The sequence below is a fragment of the Drosophila persimilis genome, unplaced genomic scaffold (genome assembly GCF_003286085.1).
Source record: "Drosophila persimilis strain 14011-0111.01,24,50 unplaced genomic scaffold, DperRS2 tig00000000-arrow-pilon, whole genome shotgun sequence".
Lineage (NCBI taxonomy): Eukaryota > Metazoa > Arthropoda > Insecta > Diptera > Drosophilidae > Drosophila > Drosophila persimilis.
The window spans coordinates 2,181,824-2,205,245 of NW_020825288.1; the positions used below are offsets into that span (position 1 = coordinate 2,181,824).

At 45.6% G+C, this 23,422-nt stretch overlaps 5 protein-coding genes and 1 long non-coding RNA gene across 9 annotated transcripts; 4 read left to right on the top strand and 2 right to left on the bottom strand.

Annotated features, from left to right (window-relative positions):
- Nucleotides 1–3,812: 3,812 nt before the first annotated feature.
- LOC113567349 lies at nt 3,813–8,202 on the bottom strand. The gene is made up of 3 exons (XR_003409420.1): nt 8,152–8,202; nt 4,314–4,394; nt 3,813–4,236 (listed from the first exon to the last, which is right to left on the bottom strand). It is a non-coding gene; the product is annotated as an uncharacterized LOC113567349 (long non-coding RNA).
- A 180-nt stretch (nt 8,203–8,382) lies between these two features.
- LOC6595156 (dynein assembly factor with WDR repeat domains 1) lies at nt 8,383–10,274 on the top strand. The gene is given in 4 exon segments (XM_026994875.1): nt 8,383–8,444; nt 8,503–8,578; nt 8,644–9,423; nt 9,482–10,274. Coding segments are annotated over 4 exon segments (1,410 nt in total). The 5' UTR covers nt 8,383–8,404; the 3' UTR covers nt 9,996–10,274.
- Nucleotides 10,275–10,894: 620 nt separating this feature from the next.
- LOC6595155 (protein phosphatase 1B) lies at nt 10,895–17,815 on the bottom strand. Of its 4 annotated transcripts, none has more exons than XR_003409418.1 (7): nt 17,462–17,813; nt 15,917–16,811; nt 15,719–15,836; nt 12,403–12,508; nt 12,281–12,335; nt 11,736–11,913; nt 10,895–11,451 (listed from the first exon to the last, which is right to left on the bottom strand). XR_003409418.1 is itself a non-coding variant. In XM_026994876.1 (6 exons), exons 2-6 carry the CDS (start codon nt 16,724–16,726, stop codon nt 11,437–11,439), a joined length of 1,104 nt encoding a protein of 367 aa, XP_026850677.1. In that variant the 5' UTR covers nt 16,727–16,811; nt 17,462–17,812; the 3' UTR covers nt 10,895–11,436. The 4 variants fall into 4 exon arrangements, 2 of the variants coding, with proteins under 2 accessions (XP_026850677.1, XP_026850678.1); XR_003409419.1 differs by having other exon boundaries at nt 15,917–16,828; XM_026994876.1 differs by lacking the exon at nt 11,736–11,913 and having other exon boundaries at nt 17,462–17,812.
- Nucleotides 17,816–19,196: 1,381 nt separating this feature from the next.
- On the top strand, nt 19,197–19,978 carry LOC6595154. Its single transcript, XM_002020245.2, has 2 exons — nt 19,197–19,568; nt 19,655–19,978. The coding sequence occupies exons 1-2, from the start codon at nt 19,197–19,199 to the stop codon at nt 19,874–19,876; spliced, it is 594 nt and encodes a 197-aa protein (XP_002020281.1). The 3' UTR covers nt 19,877–19,978.
- Nucleotides 19,979–20,350: 372 nt separating this feature from the next.
- LOC6595153 lies at nt 20,351–21,077 on the top strand. Its single transcript, XM_002020244.1, has 2 exons — nt 20,351–20,758; nt 20,820–21,077. The coding sequence occupies exons 1-2, from the start codon at nt 20,351–20,353 to the stop codon at nt 21,075–21,077; spliced, it is 666 nt and encodes a 221-aa protein (XP_002020280.1).
- A 1,394-nt stretch (nt 21,078–22,471) lies between these two features.
- On the top strand, nt 22,472–23,170 carry LOC6594988. Its single transcript, XM_002020243.2, has 2 exons — nt 22,472–22,822; nt 22,889–23,170. Exons 1-2 carry the CDS (start codon nt 22,472–22,474, stop codon nt 23,168–23,170), a joined length of 633 nt encoding a protein of 210 aa, XP_002020279.2.
- The last annotated feature ends 252 nt before the right edge of the window (nt 23,171–23,422 follow it).

Consider the following 23,422-nt stretch of genomic DNA (forward strand, 5'->3'; position numbering starts at 1 on the left):
ATACTATGTAGGAGGCGGCTGGCGCTGCAGTGGGAAAAACAGTTTTGCATGCTAACATAAATAAAAAAGGGGAAGCCACAGCGAATCGAGGCGACCTTCCGAGGAACGAGTGCCGACAGAAGCAGATGGAACAGATCCACCCGATTTCAGCGGTTCCTGCCACACCTTTTTGACCCCGGTTATATTTCAAGAACTAACCCCCGAACCAATCACACAATCAAGTTTCGACTCATAACAGATGAAATGCCCACGAATTCGAAGAATTTATAGAGCGATAAGCGGCAATACTTGGGTCTTCAAACAGAGTGATAGTAATATTGAAAGTAAGGAGAGTAAAGAGTCTCCCGAGAAGCAGATCTGTGTTCCAATGCTTTGAACATAGCTCTCTCGCTCACTCTTATTGGAGACACCAAGCTTGAGCATTGGTGATCAAATCGATTGCACTCATTATTCAAGTGTTTGATTCAAACATCTTCTGCCTTCAAAAGTTTAATAGCAGACTCTTTTTCTGAACAACCTGATGACACAGATTACCTTTTGGGAGCAGTCATTGACCGGACTATCAACGATCCACGGGCTACAACCATATCATCCACACAGAAACAGAAGTCCGACCTTTTACAAACCAATTTTCATGCCATGTTGTGGGGTGTGTCTGTGTGTGTGTGGGCCCAAAGGGAGGCATTGTTGTAGTTTATTTACATTTAACGTGTATTACCGGGCGGCAGTTCCAGTTCCAGTTCCACCTCAAATCTGCCTGGACAGCAGCCACGTACATTTTTATGTATTTCTGGTGCTGGGCTGCCGCACAAAGTTGCGCTCGAACATAAAACACACATAAACAAATGCATGTGGACATAAAACTGGAGCACACGCACACGTTCACGCACACGGAAGGAGAATCCGGGGTGCTCTCGCACTTGCAGGCATCGCATCGCATCGCATCGCTCATCGGAAGGAACATAAAATGTAGGCACTGATTACATTTGCATATTACGTATGCCCCAGCCCCGCCCAGGATATTGATGAGGGCCGACGGGGCGGTGCAAGGGTTAGACAGGCCGACAAGTTCCTGTTTGCCACAGCCCCAGGAACAGGAGCCAGGAGTTTATACAAAGACTAGTGCTTGCACCAGGAATTTCATTTCCAACTTTAGCTTTGGCTTTGGCTCTGGCCAGGCGGTGCCCGAGCAAAGTTCGTGTTAAGGAAAGTTTCTCCCTGCACCGCAGCCGGGGGCCGAGGGCCACTGATCTAATAAAGGGGGTGTGGTCCACGTGCACCATGTGTGTGACACTTGTTGGCAGCAATAGCAATCTCTGCACGGGATTATGCTGCAGCTGGAGCTGAAACTTTAAATTATGTAATTCAACACGTTGCAGTCCTGTGTGCAGGAGGAGGATGTGGATGGGAATAACTTGGATGGGCAACAGGCAGCACGGTAAAACCAGGCAGGCGGCAAGCGGCAAGCAGAACAGGACATACACACGGGGCACGTTGGATGTGCGCATAAATTGAAGTCTCGTTCATGGTCCTGGTCGCGGTCCCGGCCCCAGCGCCGACCCCAACCCACGGCCTTGTCGATGGATGAACGCCCCACCTGGGATCCACGAATTTCAATTAACGTACCAACATGAACGAGTTGTGCCGCTGCGTCGCCAGGTGGCAGCCTGTGGCGGCAGCCATCCCTTCGCCCCCTCCGTTTGATGATACGCAATAAATTTACGAAAAAAACCCATATACCACACATGTATACATATACTATACATATATGTATGCATATGTATTTATACGTCCACCAAAGTGAAGAGTGCTGGAGTGCTGCAGTGGGCCAGAAGCCGCCTGCATACGCTGTGCAGGCAGGAGACCCCCCCGACCATGGCACGCTTATCGGGCCATTCTGTAATCTGTAATCCCCATTGAAAGTATCTCGGCTATTCTGTGCCAGCCCCGCCACTCCCCGTGCCCTTTGTGTTGGCTTCCAGCTCAGAACTCACTTTACTCTGGATAGCGATTAAAATGTGACAAAGCGAACAGGCACAGCCAGGCATCGCCTCGTACCCGGCAGATATATGGGCGGAAATTTATATTCGAGTAAGTGCGATTCAATCTAAATTGCAATGCTACCGAAATCATTTATAAGCATTGAATGATTAGCAAATGATGTGCTTTCCCCAGAATTGGGAATCGTCTTGGTTCTGTTGAAATAGTAGCTATTGCAGATAAGGAGTGTGGTAGAAGGCTATCTTTGGGAGCCTATCCCAGGTGATCGTGATGGTATTGTGATAGCTTAGAAACAAATAAAGATTTAACGAGTATTTTATAGTGATATTAAAGAAGAGGAAAAAGCCCAGATTTTTTAAGAACCAATCTAGATGGCAGAGAACTGAATATAAAACCGAGTGGCACCAGCACCAGCGCCGCTCAGTTGGTACAGTCGTGAGTTGAGTGAATTGAATGGCTTTGGGCCCTGGCGCTGCGTGCTTAGGTGTTGCATGCGCCCCAAAAGCCAAGCCACAAAATACTATAAAGGCAAACGTGCGGGAGCTGAGCAAACACACTCGCACAGACACACTCCGTGGGTGGGTCGGGTGGCAGCTAAGCTTATTTTACAAACGCCAGCGGCTGACTTGAAAGTGAGCTTAATAGGCGGGTGTCCCGAGGACGTGAGAGGAGTTCCGTGCCCTGGGAACGAGCAGTCGAGTGACTGACTCACCCCAGCACCTCCCCACTCTCTCTGGGTGTGTGTGTCGAGGGGATATCATTGGATTAGGGCGATTATCTTTCTCAAATATCATTTTGCACGAATGCCAACAATGTCTAAATTCCCGATTATGTGGAAGGTGGCCGACTAAAGAGATTGGCAGATTGGCGGACTAGCAGACTGGCAGATTTTCAGCTCTGCCTCGCCGAGCCGCATACAAATGTTGCAGGTGTGCGGTTGCGTGCGCTTTTGTGGCGTACCCCAAGACCTAACAAGAAAACCGAGAACTTCACATGCTCTCGATCCCAACTACTTCCCGACAGAGTCGACATCGTCAGCGCCGTTGGCTATTTACTTTTATGGCTTGTTTGCCAGCTCGTGAAAAGTTTTGGCCCCGCACCGTACCGCACACCCAAGTGACCCATTAAACGAATTGAAAATGAACAACAGCTCGCCCAGAAGTTCTCCAGTATGGTTTCGCTCCTTCCCTTAGTTGTACCACGGCGCGTATGTGTAATAAATGTTGATTGAGTTGCACTGCATTGCAGCTTGGTGAGGGGAAGGGGGGTGGGGGGGGGGGGGGGGGAGAGCACAGAGTCACAGCAGATCGAGATGGCTGCCGAAAGTTGCGGTCTTTGCGGTCCAACAGATTTCATTGAATTCGAAGCAGAGCTCTGCAGAATCACAAAAATCCCAATCTACAGCGCCCAATGGCAGAACTTTTGCCAGCCAAACCAGAAAAGTTTGGCCATAAGCACAAGTGTGGCCAACAAAAGCAAAGAGAAAGAGAGAGAGAAAGCGCCAACAGCTCGTGCCAAACAAGAGGCAAACGGAATAACAACACTCCACAGCCGCCCTTGTGGCGGCACGGATGGCGTATACGTAATATGCAATTAACTCGACCATTTCCTTTCGGTTATAATTCAGTTTTGTTGCCGGCACAGGTGCAAAGTAAAAATATGTTGCCAATTAATGTTAATTAAATTCATATTTGGGACCCCAGACGTTCCTGCACTCGCACTCTGGCCCGGGGGTCGAAAGTGCCTCATTTCCTCGAGTATCTGAAGCGCATAAATCATTCTGGGTTATAATAAAGTGTAGCAATGATTTGTATAATTTATGCCATTTTATTGGTTGAATTAATTTGAATTGGGGCCACTTAGAGAGCTAGCAAACAATTTGCTAGAGAGCTGTGTCAAATATTCTGGGAAAAGTTTCGCAAGAGCAACTTTCCAAATCGTATTTAAATGCCAGTTTTAGCAGGAACTCGCTCGGAAGATGCACTATGTATTTTATGAAATATGTAGCAGAAATAGTCGTTTGCAAACATGGAATCAGAGAGCACACACACACCCACGGACGACGCTTGTTTGCATAAATTGCACGCACATTTTCCATTGCATACAATTAGGGGCAAATGAATTTTGAATATATGAATGTTGGCTCTTCCTCTTCAGCTCCCTCTGCTTCTATCTGTCTATGTCTGGGCGCATTAATGGATTCCATTCTATAATTTACGATAACATTTCGAATGCCTTTATCCCAATGACAGCCGCAAGAACAAACAGAGGATTAGTTCGTATCAATAATCATGTTTAAAACATAAACTTACCTTCAGGCATGCTACTGGTATCGATTATACAGATCGTTGTTTATATGTTTACAGGGGTAGAAAGTAGGAGATTGGATCGTTCTGCAATGGTAAAGAGAAACAAACAGATTATCAGATCGAACTTGTCGGCACTTGTTGTCACTTGTTGAATGGCTGGGTCAGAAAAAGCGATTGCATAACTATGGGTAAATTATTTCGTCATTCACTGTCAAGTGCAGGCTATCGAGGGCCAAAGGCCAGCCCAGGCCAGTCCAGACCAGAGCTGGACCTCAACACGTAAGTCGAGCTCAGAGACTCGGAGATAAATAGCCAATATAATGCGCACAAATTAACATGCCATTCATCTCTTTGGCTGCTGCCCGGCAATCTGTGCACCCGAATGTGGGCGCAATCGTTTCTCGGGCCCGTACACACATCCGCTCATTCATTTAGCCACATCGAGGGAGGCTGGCAAACCCTTATATTGCAAATATATATATAATATCCACACCGGCAATGCATAATTCATTTTAAGCACCACTTACCGTTATGACGGACGGCCAAGTTGGCGATTTAAGAGCGATTTTAATGCCTTTAATACGTCATTGGGTCAGATCCCGGGGCCAGCATGGAGCATGGAGCCTCTGCGGCTCCTGGCTCCTGGCCCTGATTTATGGTGCGTATACTTGATGTGACCGCTAAAACCACACAGAATGTTGTTGCCAAACTTCTGCCTGCCATTTAATAAAGCCCACAATAAAACTTCAAAAACCTGAGCACACGAGACACAGGGCCTGTTGTGGTGAGTGAGGGAGTGGGGCAGTGGGGCAGCGGATGGAGTATTATGAAATTTTACAACAATTCGATGCGTCTGCATTTCGATTGGGCATAAATGGTTTAAGGTCTACAGGCTGCACACAACACAACTTTCTCGCAGGGCCATAAACTTTAGCCCAGTTGCCAGGCGCTGTCCAGATCCTTTTGATATATTCAAACATATTCGTAAGCCAAGGGATAGGTGTGTGTGTGTGTGTGTTTAGACCAAGCCCAATTTAATTTATCAAAGTCATAAACTTTCCGATGGCTAAGCCACAGAATGCCTCATAAATGCTGAGGATTCTCACAGTCTCAGGTTGTAGGTTGTTTATGGACTAGAGAATTGGGTCTTGGGAAATGTATGGGGTACACTCGTATCTGCTGCCAGAGACTCTATTTTAAGAAGCCTTTAAGCCTTAAAGGATTTCACTTACAAAAGTTAAAGCGATTGCAGATTCCATCCGAGAGGGAATGAAACTTCCTGCCACGTCAAATGTTCTATGAATTCAAATAAATAAATCCCAAACTCTCGATTTCTAAATACTCGCAAACATGGCTCTGATTCTAAATGCATACTCGCACACAGTGCAACACTGTGTTTGCGTATGCCCAACTTTTAGCCGCCATCCAGCGGTAGTTTTTGGCCTAAATCTGTGAAAAAGGTTCTAGTGGATGCAATTCCATTACCAACCGTTTGATGCCCACCCTCTCCGATGCCCGTCTCTCTCCCCAATTAGAGAGGCACTAACGACTCCTTTTAGTCCGGACTCCCACACACAGAAGCCACACGGCAGGACGGGGCAGGGCTGGGCTATGGCAGGACAGGGCAGGCAGGCGGAAGAGGAAACAAAAATCGAATTTTATGTCGCTCTGTCAAACACAAGCCGAGAATCTGTTTATATATCGCTCAGCGACAGGTCCCAGGTCTGGGGTCGCTAACCCGCCTCCCTAATACGGTTAGGCCATCGGCTAGAAGCCGTAGTCTCCTAAAGTTTATGCCATTTAAGCATAATTTGCTTAGCCAACATGCCTCGGGATGGGCAACGCAACGGACGAACGGAACCCGACTCTCAGACCGCAAACTGTCGAACGAACACGCATCAAATGCGGCAGTTATATTCTTTTCGCTTTTCGAATACCAGTTTAAAGGGTATCTCTACTTAGGGAAGATGTGTGTGTGTGGCAGAGAAAGAGTCCTTTTTAAGCAGCCTGGAAGATAGGACTGTTATTGGATAAACGACCAAACGATCGGATTTCCTTTAAGCTCATCCAAATTCCGATATCACATTGGAACAATGGATTTGCTAGGGTATCCATGGCTGCGGCTTCGGAGCCCACCCTCTCATTTTATTTTTTGTTGCGCTGCCAAAAGGTAGCGGCTCTCATGTGGGTGGTGTGTGCCTATAATTTATGCAACGCCGCATTTTCATGGCTCATCCGCGCATACATACATATGTACATCTCTCCACGAGTGCCGAAATGAAGCCGCCTGCCGGAAATCAACAAAAATTTATTGAGCATAAATTTAAGTCCTCCCGATGCTCTCTGCCTCTGACTGCACCCCCGACTGTGCCGCATTGCTTTGTTTCCTCTGGTTTTGTTTATGAAAGCGTTTTATAGGATTTTAAATTGATTTTATTCTCAGTCGTACTCTCATTTATTCGGCTCTGATTTCCTTCCAGCTTCCGTTCTGTGCCCAGTCTTGTGGGCCTCTCCAAATTACAGTTGGCATACAAATGAAGACATGAAATGTCCGGGCAGGGCATGGCAGGGCAGGGCAGGGCGACAGCTGTTGCTTTTGTTCGGAAAATTGTGCAGAGTGTGCGACCCCCAGATGATTGATAGGCGGGAGTGGGAGGATGTATGCTCCCAGGTATAAGGATGCTCCCTTTCTGCCCAGTCCAAAGTCCCATTCTTGTTTCTCGGCTCTCAATAGGAATTCAATGAAATGTTTTATTATTAACAAAGACACAAACTCTCCGCCAGTTCTTTGTCTAGTTTTCCACAGTGCCACTTTATTTGTTTTGGACATTGTCGCTTTCAGTTGCGGCTGCCATGCCACAAAATTGGGCGCGATAATGTCTAATCATTACTTATCATTATTGGCCATGTTGCCGCCCCCGCGATCGCCCTCCTCCGCTGGCAATTTTCCTGTTCGTGTGGGTAATGGACATTCCTTTGGTGTCTGCCTTGGTTTCCACTCTGTCGTCCTGTATCTGTCAGACAATTCACTCGACTGCCCCCAACCCATCACAACGATTACCGGCCAAATTAAATTACTCGAAATGCCGAAACGAGGCTAAGGACAGGACAGGTGCGGACACGTAAGGCATGACAATCTAATTGAGGTTGTGGGTGGTGTGCGTGCCCCACAGCCTCTGAGTGTCAGACATATGTTAAATCCGTTAAAAATGCCAGATGCCAGGTGTCGACAGCCAATTGGCCCCTGGGGTCCCAGCACATCCAGCTCCAGCTCCAGCTCCACCTCCAATCCCAGTCCCACCAAGGCAATCGCCTTAAACAGGCTAATTAGGTTTAATGGCCAGAGACCATTCGGCTAGTCGCCTTAGTGGAATGTCAAATGCCAAGGGGTTAGGTTCGCCAAAGAGCACACATAGGTCAAGGGTGAAGCGAAATAACGTAACGTGTGACGGCCTGGCTGGAAAGGTTAATCTAACTGAAGCGATTGCGCTTCAGTTTCAGAACGACTTTAATTCCTTTAGATGAACAGATTATTCGTGTTAATGCTGGAAGTGGCCCAGGAAGGTATATAAATTGACATGGGATCCACGGGAAACCCTCAAACACATTGGTCTTTACATAAATTCCACCATTTTACACGACTTACAGACCCAAAGCGGGTCGAGAACTTGGCTACGAGAGAGCTTTTTCTTACAAAAAAGCTGCGTTATAAGGATAGACAAAAAGGACGGGACGTGAGAATTGGGGAAAAGGTAGTCACTTAATGAATTTCAAACAATTATTCAAATCAAAACAAAAAGATATTTAGACAAGTTTTGAGAGACAACTTAAAGTCGCTTACCAATTCCTTCTCGGAATTCCACCACATTGTATCCTTGAACTGCTAGCGTGCCAGACCCCGGCATAGACCTAGCACACGGAATCGATCAAACGCTGGCTGGCTTTGGCATGGCACCCACCTGGCAGTGAGTCGAAACCAATGCAACGCGAATTAAAGCAGGTCAGCCAACTGGCAACGAACTGGCAACTGAACTTCAACCTCTGACTGAAGGAATTTCTCGGTCCGTTAGTCGTACGTACGGAACAGCGTCAGCATGAGCGCCAACAAAATCTTCCTGCGCTACTACCCGCCAGGTGGGAAAGGTCATCGAGCCGATTTCTCATTTAATGTTGGATTTTTCGTTTGTCTCAGGTCTGGCCATTAGTTACCGCACGGCGAAGGGCAGTGACCGAGTGCGTCACTTTGATCTGCTTGACCTAGATGCCAAGTAAGTAGAGGGCGTGGCGTGGAGTGGGACCCTGACCCTGAATTCACACAGCACTCTTTGACCAGAACAAACATTGAGCCGCTGGCTGACAAGATCCTCCTCCAGACACTAGCCGAGGCGGAGGAAGAGCCGTCGGAGGAAGACCACGACCAGGCGTCACCCTGCCTTCCCGCGAGTGGCAGCGTGACCAGTTCCCAAAACACATTCAGCGCCCTGAAGCTGGCGCTGGACAAGCTACAGCAGAAGCTGCGGGAGCCCATCAAGAAGAAATTCTACCAGCACAAGTGCCACACCTCGCACATCCTGCCGCTGACCAACGTGTGCTTTGACCGAAGTGGGGAACGGTGCCTCACGGGCAGCTACGATCGCACCTGCCACGTGATCGATACCCAGACGGCCGAAGTGGAGCACATCCTGACCGGACACGATAATGTGGTCTTCTCCGTTGGCTTCAACGCGCCGCGATGGTAGGTATTGGTCCCGCGATGACTCTCTGGCCTCCATTGTGCACTTTCAATATATTGCAGCGACAAGATCGTGACCGGCTCTTTTGATTGCACCGCGAAGGTCTGGTCTGCCAGCAGCGGGCAGTGCCTCTGCACCTTGTTTGGCCACACAGCCGAGCTGGTGGCAACCGAGTTCCATCCACTGCATGGCGAGGCCATTGCCACAGCCTCCATGGACGGCACGGCACGCATATATGATGTGGAAACGGCCCACGAGCTGCACCAGCTTGCCCACCACGGGGCCGAGGTTATTGCCGCCCGCTACAATCGCGATGGGCAGATGTTGCTGACGGGCTCCTTTGACCACACTGCAGGCATCTGGGATACACGCACCAAGAGGTGAGTACGGAGATTCTGCTGTGCTCTGAATTCTGGTAGCTAACAACTCCTTCAACAGCTGCTGCCATCAATTGCGGGGCCACAGCGCCGAGCTCTCGAACTGCGTGTGGAACTTCAGTGGACTGCTGATTGCCACGGGCTCCCTGGACCACACGGCTCGGCTTTGGGACATTCGCCGACTGGATCAGGAGCTGCACCTGGTCTCCAAGCACAGCGACGAGGTGCTGGACGTGGCCTTCGATGCGGCGGGCAGACTTCTAGCCACCTGCAGCAGCGACTGCACGGCGAGGGTCTGGGCCCTGGACGGGTCAGCTGCCTCCGAGCAGTTGGAGATGCTGTCGCTGATGGCGGGGCACAGTGATGAGGTGTCCAAGGTGTGCTTCAGCCCCAGCGGATGCATGCTCCTCACCGCCTCAGCGGACAACACGGCCCGTCTGTGGCTGACCGAGTCGGGCCACTGCTCCCAGGTGCTGGCCGGACACGAGGCCGAGGTCTTCAGCTGTGCCTACAGCTATGCGGGCGACGCGATCCTGACGGCGTCCAAGGACAATACATGCCGCTTCTGGAGGTGATACGACTGGTACACGGTGCAGCTAAACGAAGAGTAGTTCCCATTAGCTCCCCAAATGGGAATACCAATAAGTCCGGACAGATCGCAGTGGGTTTTTCTTGTATCAACATTTACTACAAACTCGAGCGTAATTTTGCTTTTCTCTCTCAAGGTTCCATCATCAACTTGCTTATAAATTAATAGTTCTTAGCTTTCATTCTCGTTTCTTTCAGATCGGACATTATTGTGGGGTTTCTTTCTTTTGTTTTTTTTGTTTTTGTAAATTTTCTTAATCGTTTTCTTTTGTTTTCCTTAAGGTTTAGGATTTACTTTTTCGCTTTTCCATATATAGATAGTTACAGGTTTGTTTGCTAGTTTGGTTTTTCAATTTTTTTGTTTTCTTTAGTTTAACATTTTTACTCTTTACTTTTACTCTTTACTCTTTACTTTACATTATTAAGTGTTCGCAATAGGCTGGCGACATCTTTCCATATACATATATAAAAGTGAACAAAAAGTGTTTTCAGTAACAAACATTTTACAACTTACAAAAGTCCGCATGGTTTCGGAATCAATATTAATACATAGTTTTGTTGAAATAATAAACGTTCTTGTACACAAATGTTTCGCGGCGAGGGCCTCTCGCCGTATTATCCTTCCTCAAAATGATTTCACTTCGCTTTAAATGTAAGTTTTCATTCGCACTTTTCTCTTAGAAGTTTCTCCTCTCCTTTGCGACTAAACTGGAGGAGCTCAGAGGCGGGCGGGCACATTATAAACAGTTTGTTTGATGATTGCTTTTGTAATGAGAGGTGACGGAACGATAGATCACACAGACACAGATACTGAGGAGAAAACATTCACATAGAGCTGGCTGGCCGTGGTCTGTGGTTGGGGCCAATCATTCAGAAAAGACAGGTGTCTCCTGTTGGGTTATTTATTAAATGTCGGTTTAGTGTGTGGGTGATCCTTATGCATCATTATTGTGTGGTGTGGTGTGGAGTAGGGCTCTTGCTGGTGCTGGTGCTGCTGCTGCTGCTGTTGCTGGCTTTGAGCCATTCGGTGCTTCTTATTGAATTTCTCTGCTCTCTGAGTGCTATTTTAGAACTCATTTGGAGTATAGGTTCGGTTCGTAAATTGTGTTCTCGTGTGTCCGCGTGGGTGTGTGGCTGTGGTACTGTTGAGTGGGGAGGGGGCTGACAGACAGGACAGGCCTCTTCATATAAACTATAAATGTATCGTAATGCTTATTATTATCATTATTAGTAGGTTTTTCTTTAGCGTTTATCAAAGTAGAAAACTGTTTGGTGTGTGTTTTGTTTGTTTCGCATCGTTTCGTTCATGTTGTTTGTGGGCGCGGGTGTGGGTGTGGGTGTGGTGTGTGTGTGGCATTTAAGATCTTTCTTCTGTTCAGGTTTGCTGCGTTTGTTTAACTGGTTTCTATTTAAAGGTTTATCTGCAACTCAATGCGTTGGGCTCTGCAAGAAACACAAGATCACAATTATTAACACTGATGGGCGGGAGTGTGGAGCGTTAGAGGACACGGCGGCGGGCACAGCCAGGAAGCAGGCGGAATACATGAGGATGTTGAGGATTAAAGGCCATAGAGGCAGGTAACATGCAGAATTGAGTGGAGCGTACGTGCAAGAAGCTCGGCATTCTGTAAATCTCGATACGAAGCGAAATGAGTCAAAGCAAGACAAAGACAGGATGTGAGGCTGGAGGGGTGTGTGGCATGGGAGGACGACAGGATTTGCCTTACATTTAGAATATATGAAGCTGAGGAAGTGTTTAGTTATCGTTTGTTCACTTGTTGCTTGGTTGGTTGATTGTTTGTTTGTTTGTTTGATTGATTGATTGATTGATTGATTGATTACAGTTGGTTTGGAAATGTACAATATTAGGTATTACAAAACTCATATATCTTCAAATGCATACAGCTAGAAATAAAAGAAAGAGAATACATAGGTAAACATAGCTTTCGGTCGGTTGAACAATGGTTAATCGGTTGCGGAACTACTTGGGAGCTTCCCTCCGACAAATGGCATGCAAACGAATACGAATACGAATATGGGATCAAATGAACAATGGGTATGGTGTGTGTCGACTGCCAGTGCGAGTGATATATCCTGTAAATCAAGTCCTCGGCTGATGGGACGGCTACCAACGAACGATCGATCTACCGACTTATAAGTACGAAAGCAATTCAAATAGAATATTGATGATGATAAGCGATAACAAAACGTGTGTTAGCAGTGGCAAAAGCGCGGCAAGCGGAGGTTATAGATTATAAAAAAGATTGCGTACTTCACATGGTCGATCCGGAAACTCTTGCTTGAATGTGCGCTCGATAACGTGATATCTGCAATGGGAAGCACACAACGATTATCAATGGGATTTATTTTTGGGGCATGATCCGCCACACTCACTTGGACTGCAAACCGCCGCCGGGTGGAAGACCTTCAATGTCGTCTTTGTTCTGCATACACTTCAGCAGATCCAGGTAATCGGTAATCTGGTTAGACTCTATCTCGTCTGCAACAAATCAGAGAATAAACAGTGTTCAATGGACGTTGGTCAATGGGCAAATGCCAGATCTTAGACTACGAGAGTTTGTATTAATAAATGTATATGTATATATGTATATGTACATAAATGGTTCATAATAAAATACGATCGAATTACACATTGAAGCTACATCAAAGCAAATGCAATATACATATATTTTTAGAAACTTTTTGGTACAAATTATCAACTAAAATGCAAAATGTGTGGCTGTATTAAGCGCTTGGAAACTGAGGGACTAACAAAAAAAACATGGTAAATAGGTCAAACATCAGAACAGTGTATCGTCCTGACAAAGAGATCTAATCTAATGAGGAAAGTGGGATTGGGGATGTGTCCTAATTCCAATTCTGAATGTTTTTCAGTAGCCTATCGAACTGTAGCGACCAGGAATTCATATATATGAAGAGAAAAGAAAAGAAATGTTTGTATATATGGAAAAATAAACTTGAAAATTGATTTCAATTGGAATTAGTTTCTTTGGTCGTCTGGGGAGCATGCAATATCAGTCATCCGTCAGGATGTGGGGAGGAGATCTATTTATATGTCTGGGGCTGGATCTGGACAGGGCTGTGGGTGTGGATTGGACTGGACTGGGAGGCATGTGGTACGCAAAATAAAATCAAACCAATCAATCAATCAATCGATAAGATAAACGAGATAACGAAATGACAAAAATTGCTTTCGATATTTACAAACTACAAATTATAGACGTACCTTATGCTCACACATCTTAAAATTTGTAATGCTTTCTGTTTCTGTTTCTTGTTCTTGCATTGTCTTTGACACGCCCATTTGGCAATTTTCTGGTAAACTTTTCAATTCAAAAGCGTCAAATATTTTGGATTTGCAGTACGATGCGCGAAGAACAACAACCATTAAAGAACGGAACAACGCGCGCAGCTAAAATGTGCTCTTTTTTTGTTTTGGTAAATTACTTTAAAGAATTTGTTCGGGCATTGGTTGGAGAGCTGGCTCTTGAAAAAATAATCTCTGGTGGAAAATGAATGGTTACAAATGAAAATATTCTGAATTCTGAACTTGTGTGAAACGAATGGGAAACTTTAGAGGCATTAGGCATTAGCTTGTTGGCTGTTTGGAGTTCGGTCTGATGTTGTTGTGTTCGAGCAGTGTGGAAATCAAATGGAAAGCAGCGAATGCAGAAAACAAAATGAGAAGGAGAACTGAAGGCTGAATCCAATAGAAAAGCAGACACACACTGTTGTTTGGTTTTCGAATCGTTCGTTCAACTTATATTTTTCTTGCTTAGCCATGGAGATTGGTTTTGGTGAGTCATTAATCTATTGAGTATGTTTGTTTGGATGTGGGAGTGTCGAGTGTCACGTGTGACGTGGCGGCTGCCTTACACCTACTGCTATATGCCCCTGGACCCCGAACGCACGTCCGCAGGTCTCAGAGTTATTGCTCTAGTACATGTCTTCGTACAGTGTGCAGTCATACGTTGATCTCATTGGATCATCATTGGTAAAGTAAAGTAAGGTAAAGTAAACTCTTGCTTTCGATTACAACGAGCACAACAATTGGTGAGCATAAGGTTTACAATTTCGTTTCGTTTCGTTTTGCTTTTGCTTTTGATTTTCTTTAAAACCTACTTGTGTATAACATTCAAAACCCTCCTAGACTACTGGACTACTTTAGGCTACTTTAGTAATGGTAATTCGTCTGGACATTCGAGTATTTCATCATCTTTGGTTAGATGCAATATACGACTATACAACTATATAAATTTGTAATTATTTATCTACTTTGACCAGTGGTGGGGCGTGGCATGCTGTTTACTATTTACTATACTGTATATGCTATGTTCTATATGCTATGTGTAAATCATATTGTATACAATTGGATTAAAGTATTTGTCTATGTTTATCAGCAAGGTCACGTCTACACTCTCCTCGGCCTTTTGCCAGGGACATTTTGCCGAAATTCACTTGGGTGTCACGAATACTGTGGGCGTCACATCACTAAACTCTTAGAGATCTACAGATATCCTATTATTGCTGTGTATATCTATGGTACATATTCATTCAATTCAATTGGGAGGTAATACTTCAACTGAATCGACTCTGCCTTCTGAGCGGGTACTTTTTTTAGTAAAAATATATCTGTTTCGGCAGTACCGGGATAAAGTCAATAGTTCCTTTAAAGGCTTTCCCAACAAATTTTACAAAAAATATCTACTTTGGGGGCTCTCTTCTCTGAACTCGTTTCGCTTAGAAACTAAGTGTTAATTTGCTATGCCTACTAATTACATCAATTCCAAGTGTTCTTATTTATTTTGAGTGTCGTCAATACCTGGGCTCGTTTGAGATTGCAATATTCTTTGATTGACTTGCATCGGGGCATGCGTCATCAGTGGGTATCAGTATATACAAAGCTGTGTATGTATATGCAGACGGGTCAATTGACTACTTAACTTAAGGGCTCAGGTTCATCGATAATTGTTAATATCTATGGTCGCTCTTTGGGGGATAGCTAGGTTGTATGCTTATGTAATGCTACAACTAAATGGGCTGGATTTCGCGCATACATGGAACGCTTTTGGCAGTTGCTGTAGCACACAGATACGTGTATAAATAATACTATATAGTTCGCATTCACACACACACACGCATACACATTCATTTGTTCGGGTCAGCGGCACGCATAGCCAGCAGATATGACAAACCAACACGCTATACGGTTATTTACTATGCATTAGCGATAGGATATAGGTAAGGTACACACACACACACACACACACACACACACACACAGGCACGCACACAGTAGGACATTTACATAACTATATACAATTATATATATATATCTGAGTGGCATTGGTAATGGCAATGTTTTGGTTAGGTTGGATTTCGATCTACTTGGAAGGAACTATTCTTTGGAATCATCGGGGGCATTTGAATTGCCGGATATGCAGAAACATGACTATCTAAGGATGAGCTAGATGAGCCACTTGGGGAGGGACAGATTGGGGGTATTTTCCCTGTTGTACGAGTATGGGCTTGTTACTTTTAAGGTACAATGTATACGTATTTCGTCTGACCGCGCGCGTCAATGGAGTACTTTCAAAGGGGGCGAGAGAGAGAGAGACACACAGAGACTACAACGCCATAGATCAATAGTTAACGATTAGTTATAAACAGAGTAGACGACTTAGACAACCTCTTGTGATCTTCTCGATTTGTTTCTCCAGCCGATGCTCAGCCTCTATCGCCTCTTCGGTTGGCTTCGGTGCTCCGGGGAAGGCAATAATAATGATGCTCATATTATCGCGGCTGCCCTGTGATCGCAAAAGAAAGAGATTTGGTGTCAGAGCCAGAGACAGAGACCAGCTGGTATGATCTGTAGATCACTACTCACCTTGTGCAGGCAAGTGTCCACCACCTGATTGGCAATGCTCACTAGATTGCTGGTCACCTTGAGCCTCGAATGGATGAAGCTGCACACATCCTCGTTGGTCATTACATCCCAGATGCCGTCGCAGGCGAGCACCAAGAACTCGTCGGTGTCCTGGCGGCTTTGGCAAAAGATTTCCGGCTCGGGTGATACCAGCTGCTCGCACTGCCCCTTCTCCTTGACGTTCTTGAAGTCGTAGTCGCCAAGGGCTCGGGACACGGCCAGGGTGCCGTTTACGCGCTTGATCATCACACTGCCACCGGCATTGTGTATGCGCTCCTTCTCCTCGGGCAGAATGGGCTTGTGGTCCTGCGTGGCAAACACCGGAACCCCCTGTCGACACAGCACGGCACGAGAGTCCCCACAATTGGCGATATACACCTGCGTCGAGCTGACAAAGGCGCACACGGCGGTGGTACCGCCGCATTTGGAATCCTTGGTGAACTCGGGCAAGTCGCGCATCACCTCGTCGATGCGCAGGAAGCCAGTGCGTATGCCCTTCACATGGTCGCCGCTTATGAACTCGTCCGTGTGCACAATGCTGTCCAGCAGATGCTTGGCACAGTGCTCCGACACCTTGCAGCCGGCATGCCCGTCGAACACCGCGAAGAAGCTCCAGTCGTTCAGGGCATTGTCTAGCCCCACGCGGGCATAGTAAGCATCCTCCATTTCGCAGCGCCAGCCCTGCATGGAGCTGACGCCGAAGAGCAGCTTGTTGCCCTCTCCGTGATCATTGTGTTTGGCGGTTTTCGGCTTATCCAGGAATCCGCCCATTTCTACTGAACATACTGTGTGTGTGCTGGCGTTGGGAGGAATTGGCTGTCGGTCTGCTCTCTTCTGCCGCCAAGAGATGCGTGTCCTGCAAGGGAAGAAGCACTAATTGGAATTAGTCGAATCGGAATCAATATTCACTTGCTCATGCATATACATATGTACATGTGTATGCCTTGAACTTGAACTCTTTGCGCGCGACAAGCATTCCCCGCACTCGGATCGGATACCCTCCCCAGGATACCCTTCCCCCCTTGCCGTTACATGTGCAGCTTTCGACTATTTTCATTACTTTTGTTGTTTCGCTTCCGGTTTGCCAATCGATTTATCAAGGACGCGTGGTCGGTCGGTCGGTCCTTTCTCTCCGTCGACTACCGATGGCTAAATTTAGCCGAAATACAGCTGCTATTGCGCCGGCACGCCCACATGCCCCCACGCCGACTGAGCTGCGTAGCTGAGCTGACCCCGCGTAGGCGTAAGCTTCAGAATTTGGCTCAAATTTGTTTTTTCGCGCGATTTCGGTGCGCGACAGCATCCACAAAAATTATCCCCCGCGTCTGGTTCTTTAGCAAATAACTCGCACAGTTGGCAGCACAGAAAAGCGAAGAGGGAAAAGAAAATAGCTGGCGGTGCGGGGCCCTGGCCACGAAATGCCTATGAAAAAACACACTCGGACACGAGATTTATGAACTTTTCGGCGCTCAGCTAAAGGAAACCTTCACTCGCATTATTTTTCACCTCGCAAATTTACAGTTGATGGTCTTCCTCGTCGCTTGCCCGCCTCGCCGCCAGTCAACCGACGTCGTTGTCTCCTCGTTCGTTGCTTTTTCGCTGCGCTGCTGCGTCTCTTCTTCTTGCTGATGGCTGGTTGTGGTTGTGTGTGCTGCTGCTTCTCTCAAGCGGTGCGTGTGTGTATGTGTGCGTGCGCCGTAAGTAAAATTTAAGAACCAAAAATGTCTTCTGCTTTCGTTTTGCACATCACCGAAACCGCATTTACTCGATGGGCGGACTACCGGGGCGTTGAATAAAACTTTCGGAAGCACTTTCCGCGCAGTGACGAAACGAAAATAATATTTTTTCGTATATTTTGATAGTTCCTGGCTGACACATACACTTACAAAGGTGCACTGTGGTTACCAGTGCTGCCAACTTTTTATGAAAAAAGCTGTTTCTAAATTTAATAAAAAAAAGCTGAAAATTTTCAAACAACAAAAAACAAATAATGGTGTTAACAATTTCGTATTGTAGTGATATTTAATATGTATTTTATACAATTTTTCTTAACTCATCCACTGTGGGGCTAGCTTCTGATTCGCATTCGTAACACAATGGTCGTACCATTCATGCTAATTATGTGGAACTTCGTAGTCAATTTCAAGGCTTTTTATGGCTTACCAGCCACATTTTCACACCTTCTAAATAACCGGTGGCAACATTAAAAAAGCTGAGAAAAGCGAAACACAATTGTACAAAATCCAGAATTCCCGCTTACCGCAATTCACATATTATTCCGTAATATGGTACTTAAAAAGCCAGATCTGACGGGAAAAAAGCGTAATCGGCAGCACTGGTGGTCACATCACGCTTATCGTTAATCGGAGAAGAGAGCACCGATGAAAAAACGAAATTAGCCCACTTATCCCCCTTCTATTTAAATAGTTGAACGACTTGAGGTAAATCTCGGCCAATATTACTGATTGTAAATTGCTCTTGCTGATCCATGAAATCTTTCGTCTGAACTAAAAAATCTAGATATGTGTTACCTGCACTGCGCTGAAATTATTCAATGTTTATTAGATTCGGTGGAAAATAAAAATTCCCCCTTGGCTTATAATGGGTTAATCGTGCTGCGTCAGGGATGGGAAACCATATTCCTCGATTTTGATCTTCCATCGAATATTACTAGCCAGATAGATCTCTCAGCCCTGCCCATATAATTTTATACGAGTGATGAATCAATTTCCTAAGTGATTAGCTTAATTTTAATAATTGCATTTATTGCATTCTATATAACGTTGGCTGTTGTTCAGCAAGATGAACTATGGAGCAATGTAAAAGATCCTACAACGATAGTGTCAAAAAAATGTATCGATATTCGTAGTATGGCCCCTTGTCAACAGAGGGCGCTGGTAGCTCTGCAAAGCCGTTGGGAATTTAGATTGTATTATATTATCTATGTGAACGTATTTTTATCTTAAATTTAAAATATTTTGCAAAGATTGAAATAATTCCTAGAACAACTCATGTTTCTTAGTCGAAAAATGATATGACGTTCTCTGTGGGGAAGAACGCAGCTCTGATAAGAGCGGAGCGCCAATATATTATTTAGAATACAACAATAAATATGGCACCAAAAGTACACCTGAAAATAGGCCGATCATAAATTACCGGAAGCAATCTCAATTTGGCTGTATAAAAGGCAAACATTATACGTTTCCCGCCACAGTTCAGTCACCAAGCGGATCAAGTAAAAATGTTCTCCAGAGCCTCGACTCTTCTGCTGGTCTTCGTCGCGCTGGCCGCCGCAGCGCCCAGCTCCGACATCGCCTCTTCCACCAGCCTGATCGACTTCATGCTGCAGTCGCAGAGCCTGCGCACGGCCACCACCCTCAACCTGGACTGCTTCGACTGGTACCTGCCCATCCTTAAGGGACACTCCGACCAGTACGAGGCGGATTATAAGGTCTGCGCCGATAGGTTCAATGCCTCCAAATGGCTGATCGACACCAGCTACAGCATCGCCCGCAATGGAATTAGCTCCAAGGCAAAGGAGACCTGTGCCGCCCTGGAGCGTTGCGACTACGAGGTGGAAAACTCCAAGGCCTTCGAGTGCTTTGCCGCGACCGTAAGTGAAGAAACAGTCCTCGGAATCAGAATGTAAATAACGCAATAATGCATTTCCATTCTGCTTCCATTCCTCGATCCGTACAGGCTCCCGAGCAATCGGCTATTCTGACGATCATTGGCCAGAATGCGACCGACTTCAACAAACAGCTGCTTGCGGAGCTCGCTCTCGTCGACTCCGATCTGGATACGTGCCAGACCAAGGCGGAGAGGGCGTACAAGGAAAGTTCTGGGGCCACCTTTGACGAGCTGAGTGCCTGCTTGGAAGACGAGGACTGGGCCCAGCCCACCACCACCGTGTCCAATTGACGGATTGTTGGGGCTAGTTTTATAAAAAAAAGCCACAACTCCACCGGTAGCTTTTCTTTTGCTACTGTAATATTTTTCTGATTGCAAAATAGTGATGTTGCAAATTAAAGTGTCATTTCCAGAAATTCAATAGTGGTTATTTTAGAATTAATTTAAAAGGTAGGAAGGACTTCCTATATCTGTTAATAATTATTAGCAGTTTTTTACATGGAAATCGTTAGGATAGTCCGTGAAGTGTGCCTATCATTCTACGAAGACAGAATGGGAATGAATCATTCGCCTTGCGAGTCGAAATAAGTTTGGGAAGAAGTACTTATTTTAAGATAAAATTGAGCCAAATTGATTATTTCAGACATATAATAAGAACAACAGCGTCGAGTAATTAAAAGATAAAGTCAGAAGGTCTGATGTGCGATGAACCAGCGTATAAATACGGGCATCGGTGATCGATGTCAGACAAGTTCTGTACCCAACATGTATCAGAAGTCATCCCCGATCGTGGTGCTCGCCCTGTGCCTAAGCATTGCCCTGGCCGCCCGTCTCCAGGCGCCCGCCCACAAGACGCAGGCCCACATCCAGGAGCTGAAGGCGGAGAGCCAGGACCTGGCCAGCGCCCATAGCCAGTCGTCAAATCTGTGCTTCAGCAACTACCTTCCCATTCTGGATGCCATCAACACCGCGTACGAGATCGATTTCGAGGCCTGCATCACCACCTATGAGAGTGGCAGTGCCGCAATTGATGTCAAGTACTCTTCCGATTTCCAGGACATCGTGAATAGTGCCGAGAACTCGTGCAGAGAGCTACAAAAGTGTCAATATTGGTCATATTCGAAGATGCCCCTCGAGGATGTGTTGTCAGGACTCGATTGCGCCACCACTGTGGTACGTGATGGACAGTCGTTCGCTATTGAAATATATTTCAACGAGCTTCGTTTCTTTTCAGGCTGCCGACGATGCCAAGGTCTTTTACAACATCTCGAGCACGGCAACGGAGCTGGGTGCTAAGATCCAGGGCGACTATCAAATTATCGACGGCAAGAAGGACCTCTGCGTGAACGAAGCGGAGCGGACATATGTGGAACGCACGACCAACACCTATGAGCAGTTGAATGCCTGCTTAAGGGGCGATATCGCAGTTGGTCCTCCAACATTGGCTCCAACAACAACATGGGCCCCATCAGATACGACAAAATATATATAAGCCTAAAAAAACATATACTTGTAAATTCAATGAATAAAAACCTCAGGGAAAATCTAACTTGGAGTTTAAACTCTTCTAATAAGTCGTATAAATCGTATACAGTCGAACTTCCGTATAGCGAACCTCAAGGAAATAATACCTCGTAATATAGAATTCATTTTTGGAGAATACAGCAATGCCGTGTTCTGGAAACAAATTCCTTGTATAGAAAACTTCGTAATAGAGAAGTCCGTCTGTATTTTGGGTTAGTTTTTATAGAGATAGAGTTCTTCCGAGACTCTGTTGTCTATAATTGATCCATTCATTAATTCGTATTATTTATACACCCGTGTTTGCTGATTCTCGAAGAAGAGAAAGGTATTTTATATAACTATCTGGAAACAAATTCGTTGTATAGAAAACTTCGTAATAGAGAAGTCCGTCTGTATTATGGCTTAGATTTGATAGAGATAGAGTTCTTTCGAGACTCGGTTGTCTATAGTTGATCCATTCATTAATTCGTATTATTTATACACCCGTGTTTGCTGATTCTCGAAGAAGAGAAAGGTATTTTATATAACTATTGATTGGGAAGATTGATTGCTGTAAAGATATCCGTTTCGAGCTGTTAAATGTTGGTAGATTGACAGATCATTGAGATGTGATTAAAAAATTCATTTGCAAACAAGAAAGGACGATTCATTTCGGGGGCCAAAGCTTTGCATACAACTGCACATTTATATGAACGATGGAATACATCTACAGGATATGGTCCGCCCTTTTTCACGAGTGTTCTCAAAACGGACCATCGGTCAATACCACAAATTTCTCAACTTTTTGGTTCACAATTTGAAGAGCTTTGGATAGATAATTCCTTAAACTGAAGAATCCGACTTGTGTTAGTCCTTGGGATCATTTACATTTGAATTTTAATTTTGATTGACTGCAAAAGGAACACGAAGTAAAGATCATGTTTGGAAGATTCAAGGATTTCTCTATCAGAGAATATATAATATTATTACAACTTTTTATATAATCTGATTTATTCTCATCTTTATACATTTATCGTAGTCCGATTTCAGATATTAAGGACATCGCTAGATATATGTATCACTCTGCACACGGTTTTGTCCGATTGAGTACAGGGCTTAGATGGAATCCTCACGCAAGAAAATCTGATTTAATTGGAAATGTTCTCCTAAATTAACCGGATGGATTGACAACAACTACGAGTATTAATTAAGAGATACGGACCTCAAGACTTGACATTTCCTTCGACAAGACACAATTAGAGCAGATGAAGATTGGGGTCTGGTATGATCGCTATAAAAGGCCCGGCACTTATCCATTTCTATCCAACTGTGAGTTCAACGAGAGACTTCGCAATGTTTTCGAAAACCTCCCTGTTGTTGGCGATGCTCGGCCTGGGCCTGGTGATGGGTACTCTGCCCAAAGTGAAGCTTCCAACCACCCCGAAGATCCATCGCCTGGAGCAACAGACAGAGCTTCTGTCTGTCCAGAATCCTGTGGCGACGCAAATGTGCTTCGGCTTCTATGGACCCATCCTGAACAATGTTTCCACCACATACGAGATCAATTACTCGGTGTGCGCCAACAACTACGAGATGGCCAGCCAGAACATATACTGCCGCTGGAACAGTACGCTCGTTGGATTGTCCCACGACGGAGACTCTGGCTGCAATACCTTCGTCGATTGCGCCACAATTGTCGACTATGTGGAGGCCTTTGAGTGCTTCGCCAGAGTGGTAAGTGTGAACGATGGCATTAGATGGAGACGGAGATCACATTTCGGGTGTCTGGCTGTTTTCTAGGGGGCCCAAGAGTCCAAAACGATGTATTCGATTTCAGCAAACGCCACCCAAATAGCTGCCACCATTCAGAGTGATCTTCTTCTTTTGGAGAGCCGACGGGACGTATGCGTAAATGATGCCGAGAGGGACTTTGTGGAGGATACGGCTAGCACATATGAGCATTTGAATGCCTGCCTCAATGGAGCTGCTCTGCCAAATGAACCAGTCTCTACAGAACGACCAAGTACAACAGAAATACCAGATACAGAAGGCACAACAGGCTTTAGGATATATTGGAACTAACAAGCTTTTAGTGTAAACAACTTGAAGAGCAAAAAATAAAATAGATTGAGCCTGAGGAGGGAAATCGTTCTAATCAATTCCCACAGCCCAACGCCCCATAGCCCAGGACCACCCGAAATGTCGAGCTGTATCAGTGCCGAAAACGAAACCGAAACTATCCAACTAATTTCTTTTATGTCAACATTTTACGACTGAAGAGTTCCCACAGACAGGCCAAGACCGATATCGGGACGGCTATCAATGGCCTCTGTG